Here is an 8,877-nt window from a genome sequence, read left to right as displayed (position 1 = left end):
ATGGTTTATTTAATCTCATCCAATGTTAATATACGAAAACACAAACGCGTAGCTGGGGAGATCCACGAGAAGGGCCCAGCGCATGTCCAGAGTCGCCGCCGTGGTCCCCTCCACCCGCCCCCTTCCGGCCCGACGTGACGCCGCCCAGACGGACCCCTCACTTCCGTTAGAGGGCGCTGACATTCTCTTTTGTTTTTTTTATATCTGTGTAAATTTCATTACCTAGATACAAGTCCCAGGTGGTCGGCCAATATTTTTTTTTCCGAGGGGTTGAATCCGGAAAGTTCCCGCCCTCAGGCGCTGGGATTGGCCAGATCTGCCTGTCAGTCAAGGCCGACGCGAACGCGCAACCCTAACCCTAGCCACGTTTGCTAGCTCACCGTTAGCCATTAGCCGCGTTTGCGATCGCGCTAACTGCCAGCTGAGCGTGTACGGTAACAGCGCTACGTTCCAGAACGGCCGCATCGGTGTTGACTGACAGGCAGATCTGGCCAATCATAGCGCCCCGGGGGCGGGAACTTTCCCCGATTCAAAAAAGGGCTGGTTTAAAAACAGTAGCTGGCGTATGGAGTCATCTCACACCCATGAAATGCCTATTCTTATAACGTCAGCATTACACCAGCTCTGAAAACACGTGTGTGTGTGTTTAGTACCTCTTTAACAGATGTTTAATCCTGTCTGTAGTGCCACACTATGTAACAAATAAGGCCCCCACTAATCTGTTATTTATTATTCTTTCTATACTCATTTTAATGAAAACACGGCTGCCCTCTCCATTTGTACTGCAAAAGACGCCCAGCTTATTCCATCTCTCTTTGTCTGGACCGAAAACAAAAATAACAAGGCGGACGGGAATAGAACACAAAGAACCTCAGCCTGAGCTCAAAAGTTCGATCTTTGTCGCTTGTTGTTTTTCCAGAACATTCCTAGAGTTTCAGACATGTGTATTTTAAGATGGACATTTCGCCTAGATGGTGATTTGAGGCCGCTGTGGCGTGTGTGTGTGTTTGTGTGTGTGTGTGTGTGTGTGCGTGTGTGTGCGTGCGTGTGTGTATGTGTGTGTGTGTGTGTGTGTGTGTGTGTGTGTGTGTGTGCATGGTTTCTCAGGCAGTGATTTAGATAAATTTCCCCCGTAGTTCCTTTGGAGACTTCACAACTGTAATTAGTGGCTACATTTACTGCGGCGGAATATTCCTTTAACTGGTTGGTACTGGGGTGCCACCCTGCAAGGGAGTGTGTGTGTGTGTGTGTGTGTGTGTGTGTGTGTGTGTGTGTGTCTGTCTGATTTTTTTATGCATCTTCATGCATGTAACTCGTCGAGACTTTGTTCAGTTGCAAGTGTGTTTCTCTGTACTTTATCACAGATTGGTGTGCGGTTATTGACGTGTGTGTGTGTGTATGTGTCAGCTTTGTGTATGTGTGTGTTTGTTGGTGTGGTTGTCTGTTTGTGAAGCGGTGGGAAAGCTGAGGCTGTTAATTATTGTGCGGGTGCGATAGCCCAGTAGTCATTTAGCAACACAAACAGTTGGGTATCAATCAGCTCAGATCTTTCTCTTGTGCACATAAACACACACACACACACACAACACTTGCCACTTAACCTTTGTGTAGATATTTATGTGATATTGCCTTTTTAGTATTTTTTTTTAGATTTTTTTCTTTTCTTTTTAGCAGCACGGGCAGTTAGCCAGCAAGCAGCTAAAATCTCTGGCGTACACACACAAACACACTCAAACGCACACCAACGCATACAGTTGACACTTTATCCTTCCATAAAGATTTTTACAGTTGTGATTTTTTTAAATTTTATCTCATTATTTTGCTTCTTACTTTTTAGCAGCACAGTTGGCAATCAATAAGCTCCAATCTTTCTGTCTCTCTCACACACACACACACACACACACACACACAGCACACACACACACACACACACACACACACACACACACACAAAGTTGCAGCGTTCAGATGCACTTTCACGTTGCCCAGATATCCATCTATCTATCTATCTATCTCTCTATCTATCCATCCAACCATCTATCTATCTATCTATCTATCTATCTATCTATCTATCTATCTATCTATCTATCTATCTATCTATCTAGAGCTCATGGGTCGCCTCAGGGAGATAACATTTCATTGGCTAGAATCCAGGTCACATGGTCTGTTCTTTGCCCATATACAGAGGGGCTGGAGGGAGGATGGATAACTACCCAGTAGTGGGCTTTAGCGGATCCAGTCATCAGGACGCTTCAGAGGAGAGAGGAGCAGGGGAGAGTAAGGGACTCTGACATAGAGAGAGAGAGAGAGAGAGAGAGAGAGGGAGAGAGAGAGAGAGAGAGAGAGAGAGAGAGAGAGACAGAGAGAGGGAGAGAGAGAGAAAGAGAGACAGAGAGAGAGAGAGAGAGAGAGAGAGAGAGATAAGACAAGAGGGAGAGAGAGAGAGAGAGAGAGAGAGAGAGAGAGAGAGAGAGAGAGAGAGAGAGAGAGAGAGAGAGAGAAGACAAGAGGGAGAGAGAGAGAGAAACCAACAGAGCAAGCAGCAGACACACAGAGAGGGAAGTCACACACACACACACACACACACACACACACACTCTGACACAGTCCAGTGCTGAGGCTGGTGTATTTACCGTCTTCTAGTGGACTCGTGTATTTTATCCAGACTCAGTTCATCCGGGTTTGGTCCAGTTGTGTTCAGATTCTCTTTGACAGCTGGTGCCACGTGACCCTCGCTCGTTTCAGTTTAATTTACTTCACTTGACCATTTCACCTATTTTCAGCCTCTTAAACTACGGGTTATGATTTTAACACTCCGGGGATAGCCTGTCCCTAACCCTAAAGCGATCTGTTTGTAAAGGGAGACCAGGTAAAACCACATAAACGTCACCAGGTGAGGTTCTGCAGGTGGAGGTTAGAAGTGGCAGTCGGGCGGTCCAGGTGAGCGTTAGCCGTGAAGGCCAGGGTTCGTAGTAACCCTGTATGTGGACCCCCTATCAATGGTCAGAACCGGTGTTGTTGTAGTGGGACCGGCGCAGAGCAGAAACCGATATTTAAGGTCGGCCGTTCGAAACCTGTAGCTGCTTTGTGGAGCCATGTCGGAGCGATGCAACTTGAAAAACCTGACGGCGGCTCTGTGCTGCTTCTACCAGAAGAACGCCATCATCACAGCCAAGGTGAGACACGACAGGTGTGCCGGTGCGCGTTCGTCTCTCTTAACTGAGCTGTTGTGTTTTACGGCAGTGTTGTGTGACTTGTCGTTGTTGTGCCGCTGTCATTGCCGTCATGCATTGGGGGAAGAGGCAAGGCTGGTGGAAGAGTATTTCACCTGACGGACGTAAACCTGAACCAGAACTCAGCACTCGGTGTGTGAATGTGCACGCACTGTCCGTCGGGTGCAAGTGTGTATGTGTTTGTGTGTGTTTGTGTAATATATCAGATTTGTGAGGGTTCATGTGCCTGCTTGTTTGCGTTTTTATCTGGACGCTGCAGCCTGGTGGCTGTAGTGTGGTGTGTGTTAGTCAGGGGGAAGAGTAACGGGGTTGTGTGTCTGTTACCTGAGTGAATGTAACGCTCTCAGTGGACCGTTTGCTTTGCTTCTGAACTGCTTCCTCAAGACTCCGCTACAACCTGCCGGTCTGAAGGGCTGCAAACTGGCCAGTCAGAGCAGCTCTAATCCGTGGCTCTCTCTCTCTCTCTCTCTCTCTCTCTCTTGCTCTCTTTCTGTCACTATAACTCTCTCTATCACTCTATATCTCTGTTGCTACCTCTCTCACTCTCTCTGTCACTATCACTCTCTCTTGCTCTCTCTATCACTCATATCACTCTCTCTGTCGCTATCACTCTCTCTCTCTTGCTCTCTCTCTGTCACTATCACTCTCTCTTGCTCTCTCTATCACTCTCTCTCTGTCACTATCACTCTCTCTCTGTCACTATCACTCTCTCTCTGTCACTATAACTCTCTCTATCACTCTATATCTCTATCACTCTCTGTCGCTACCTCTCTCACTCTCTCTCTGTCACTATCACTCTCTCTATCACTCATATCACTCTCTCTGTCGCTATCACTCTCTCTCTCTCTGTCACTATCACTCTCTCTTGCTCTCTCTATCACTCTATCACTCTCTCTGTCGCTATCACTCTCTCTCTCTCTGTCACTATCACTCTCTCTTGCTCTCTCTATCACTCTATCTCTCTATCACTCTCTCTGTCGCTATCACTCTATCACTCTATCTCTCTATCACTCTCTCTGTCGCTACCTCTCTCTCTCTCTTGCTCTCTCTCTGTCACTATCTCTCTCTCTTGCTCTCTCTGTCACTATCTCTCTCTTGCTCTCTCTCTGTCACTATCTCTCTCTCTTGCTCTCTCTCTGTCACTATCGCTCTCTCTTGCTCTCTCTGTCACTATCGCTCTCTTGCTCTCTCTCTCACTCTCTCTGTTGCTACCTCTCTCTCTCTCTGTCACTATCACTCTCTTGCTCTCTCTCTGTCGCTACCTCTCTCTCACTCTTGCTCTCTTTCTGTCACTCTCGTGTGCTCTATCTCTCTCTCGCGCTCTATCTATCTCTCTCCTATCACTCTATCTCTCTCTGTTGCTCTCTCACTCTGTCGCGCTCTCTCTATCACTCTCATGCGCTCTCTATCTCTCATGCGCTTTCTCGTGCTCTCTATCACGCTATCAGTCTATCTCTGTATCACTCTATATCACGCTCTCGCTATCACTCTCTATCACTCTATCTCTATATCATGCTCTCTCGCTATCACTCTCTATCACTCTATCTCTATATCATGCTCTCTCGCTATCACTCTCTATCTCTATATCACGCTCTCTCTCGCTATCACTCTGTCGCTCTCTCTCGCGCTCTCCATCAATCTCTCTCTCTCTTTCTCTCAGGCCTAGAACACTGGGCATTGATTGCTCTGACCAGACACATTCATAAATGACTGACTGTGTTACTGTTTGTATGTGTGAAAGAATGAGCGAGAGAGAGAGAGAGAGAGGGAGGGAGAGGGCTTGTCTCATCCATGACCAAGCTGGTAGACAGACAGAACAGTGTGTTATAGTGAGAGTGGGGGGGTTTGGGGGGTCTTGTGAGGGGGGGGGTTGTCAGGGAGAGAGTGAACCCAATAAGAAAACATAAGGGATAGAGAGAATTGGGGACGATGGCCCACATGCAGACTCCTTCCAGACTACTAACTTGTAATGGTTTGTCTTCTTAATGACATTAGGGACAAGTATAGATACCGTTAGCGCGACCGGATGGGGTGACTAGTGTTGCAGCAGACTAGGGAGAAGCAGTCTGTCTCTGTAATTCAGAACGCAGGGAGACAATAACCTTTGTACAACACTGGAAAACAGATACCACCTCTTCGTTTGGACTTCCCGCCGGTTCTCCTCTCGCAAGCTTGTGCGCCCTGTGCCGCTGGCTTTCCCTGTTGAACGCTAACGGTGCTACTGCAGGCAGGGCCAGTAAAAACCATCACCCGCAGTGTGACGGCGTGCGTCGAGAAAACCGTCCCGATTGATTTCTCGGGATAACGTCCTCTGGACTCTGCAGTCCCTTTAGATGCCCTCATCTGACTTCAAGCAAGACACCCTGACCCAAAAGGACGTGTCTGTCTTTATTTTACTGGGAGGGTCCGTCTGTTTAGCATGGGGAAGCCCCAGAGGGATGAGAGACTGTGTCCCAAATACAGTAACGGGTGCACGTCCTCTACCAATGTGCCCATAAAAAAAACCTCATCACCATCATCCTCGCTAACGTCTGTCTCTCTCCCTCTCTCTCTCACCCCCTCCATCGTTAGTTTGTCTGTAAAGACCCCGGGGTGGTCTTCCATTCCATTTCTCTGTCTTTCTTTTGTTTGGTTGTTCCCGCTTTCTGGGAGGTCGCCAGTCAGTCATACCCAGAGGTCTGGCCTCTCTGCTCTATGTGTAAGGGCATAGCTGTGTGTGTGTGTGTGTGTGTGTGTGTGTGTGTGTCCATTTTTTAGTCAAAGACTTTGGACCTCAGATGACATTTTTTGTGTATCGTGTGCATGCTTCTGTTTAACTGGGCTGAAAGTGCGATTTCGGGCTCTCAACCCGGGACTTGGTCTCTCAAAAAAGGTTTTGCTAAGTTTAAACCCATCCAGTCGTCATCTTGCTAGACCTCACCCATAAACGGGGAACTGTGTACATCCACTTTTGGTCCCAGGCTTATTGGTTAAAGACACATGTAGCACAGCCGAGCAACAGAAGGAACCAATAGAGATTCAACTCGCTAGCCAACGCTTTTAGTACAACACAGCCATGTACACTGAATACACGGGTTACCAGTTGGAGTTTAACCCAGAACATGGCATTTCCTTTCCCCACTTTCTTTGTAATTCAAGCTTATTTTTGTCTTTTTTTCATCCTGCTTCCCCCCCCCCCCCCACTTTAAATTTTCCATGTTTAAATTGAAAGGACTTGGCCTGTAAACCGCTGAAGGCTCTCAGCACGTTGGGCAGTAAAAGTTGAAGACCTGTTAACCTTATTAAAAAAAAAAGGCCATGCGCTTCAGATTGGTTTTATAGTGTTCTCTCTGCAGCAGTCGAATCCGGAGGCAGATCCACTTACAGCAGCTTTTTTCGTTGTTACTCTCAGTCAGGTATTATGTGTGTGTATCACTGCTCAACTTACCACTCTCAGTTTACCAGTCAGTCTTCGTTCCGGCCCTCACCTATGGGCATGAGCTTTGGTTAGTGACAGAAAGGGTGAGATCACGGATACAAGCGGCTGAAATGAGTTTCCTCCGTAGGGTGTCTGGGCTCAGCCTTAGAGATAGGGTGAGGAGCTCAGACATCCGGAGGGAGCTCGGAGTAGAGCCGCTGCTCCTTCGCGTCGAAAGGAGCCAGTTGAGGTGGTTCGGGCATCTGATTAGGATGCATCCTGGGCACCTTCTTTTGGAGGTTTTCCCAGCACGTCCAACTGGGAGGAGACCCCAGGGTAGACCCAGAACCTGCTGGAGAGGACTACATGTCCAATCTGGCCTGGGAATGTCTTGGCATCCCCCCAGGAGATGCTGGAGGGCGTTGCTGGGGAGAGGGACGTCCGGAGTGCCCTACTTAGCTTGCTGCCACCGCGACCCGAGCCCGGAGAAGCGGCTGATGATAAGATGAGATCACTGCTCATTGATTCCCCCCGCTCCAGATCTTCCGGGATAGGGTTTGGGTTTGGTGTAATTGCTTCATCCAGATTTTCCCCTTTGACCTTTAACGGGATTCGAACCAACAACCCTTTGGTGTCCCGCTTCTCCAGTGTCTTAATTTGGAGCACTGCCAGATGGACCAATAAGATCACTCCTGATCTGAACGCAGGAAGCCATGGTTGTTTATTTGTGCGTAAACAGGAAAGGTGGGAACGTTTTAATGACAGATGCACAGATTCAGTGATACAGAAATTGCCCATCGTCATCCCAGAACAGCTTTTGTAGTTTTTTACTGTTGGTTAAATGTGTCATCTAAGTCAAGTCACGGGCTTGGATTTCGGTCCAACAGTTTTTATCCAAGTGATGATGAACTGAAAGAGTAAAGCTGAAGAGGGATGAAGGCAAAAACATTGCAAAACGTGTTCTTTACAGTCCACTGTGTTTCTCATCTCTTCCTACACTCCACATCCGGGAAGTCTTTTCATTTGCTTCAACCCAGATGATGGAGTTAACTTCTTATTTAATTTCAGAAGTTTCAAAGAGACAAGAGAGAGAGAGGAATGGAGAGAAAGTGGGAGAGAGACATTTTGTTAAAAAACATTTAAAAAGGGAAAAACTGATCTAGCGACAGAGGGAATAAGAGAGAGATGGAGCGTTTGGGGGACTTTGGGAGTAGAGACAGCAATAGAGACACATGGACAGAGATAGTGAGAGGAGGAGGAGGAAATACCAGATAAACAACAGAGCGGGCGGCAGTTGCTGTTTTAATGATGATTGTGAGAGACAGGGAGATGGAGGGAGTAGGACAGATGGAGAGTTGTGGGGGAGACTTGGGGGGGGGGGGGATAGAGACAGAAAAAGACACATGGAGGAAATACCAAATAAACAACAGATTAGGCAACAGTTTGTTATTCCCCATCATCATGACTACTAAAGGTTATGTGATGACTATCACCCTCTTTGGACAGACACGTATTACATGAATCTGCTCCCACGTCTTCCTACTTGTGAAGGGGGCAGGGGGGGTTACTTCCTTGTTGGTGGTGTTCTTCTTCAGCAAAAGCATTTTACACACTCTTCGGTTTTTCTGTCAACATGATTCAAATTCAGAACTCGTACAGTTCAGTGTGGCCTGAATTCAGCTCGGCTTTTACCGCGGGCCACCCTCCGTCCTTCCTCACGTGTCATGTTTTCAGGTCGCGGCGTCCTCTTCTATGGCGTATATATGGGTCGGAGGCATAATCGTAAAAAAAAAAATTTACGGTGCAACACATTACCATCGGTCAGAGTGATCATCATAATCAGCTTTATTGGCCAAGTGTGCCTACGCACACGAGGAATTCGACCCCGGTACACGGCAGCTTCTGGCGCTTGCAGACATCACTCACCCAAAAAAAAGAAAACAAACATGCAACAAACAAAAAAAAAACCCAGAAGAAATAAACGGAACAACAACAGGACATTGGAAGCAAGCATGTATACACAACAGGTGTGTCGCTACTTACAGTTTTGTTATGGTTGAGTGATCAAAGACCTATGCCCATATGTTGTACCATATTGCCTATATACTATATTACCCATACACTATACCATATACCATACCATGACTGACTTACCCATACACTATACCATATACCATACCACGACTGACCTACCCATACACTATACCATATACCATACCATGACTGAGTTACCATACACTATACCAT

The 8,877-nt window shown here is 47.2% G+C and overlaps 1 protein-coding gene across 2 annotated transcripts in view; it reads left to right on the top strand.

Annotated features, from left to right (window-relative positions):
• bcar3 (BCAR3 adaptor protein, NSP family member) overlaps positions 1-8,877 on the top strand; it is a 50,629-nt gene that overhangs the window by 6,566 nt on the left and 35,186 nt on the right. Inside the window, exon 1 of one of the 2 annotated variants that reach the window (XM_056277686.1) lies at positions 3,092-3,176. The exons of the other annotated variant lie outside the window; for it this stretch is intronic. Within the exon in view, the coding sequence (XP_056133661.1) occupies positions 3,096-3,176 (81 nt within the window). The 5' untranslated portion in view covers positions 3,092-3,095. Of the gene's footprint in view, positions 1-3,091; positions 3,177-8,877 lie in introns of those variants that run through there. 2 annotated transcript variants of the gene reach the window in all.

The sequence above is a fragment of the Lampris incognitus genome, chromosome 3 (genome assembly GCF_029633865.1).
Source record: "Lampris incognitus isolate fLamInc1 chromosome 3, fLamInc1.hap2, whole genome shotgun sequence".
In the NCBI taxonomy this organism is placed as follows: Eukaryota; Metazoa; Chordata; class Actinopteri; order Lampriformes; family Lampridae; genus Lampris; species Lampris incognitus.
Note: the sequence above shows the minus strand (reverse complement) of the source record. Positions and strands in the feature narration are given on the sequence as shown.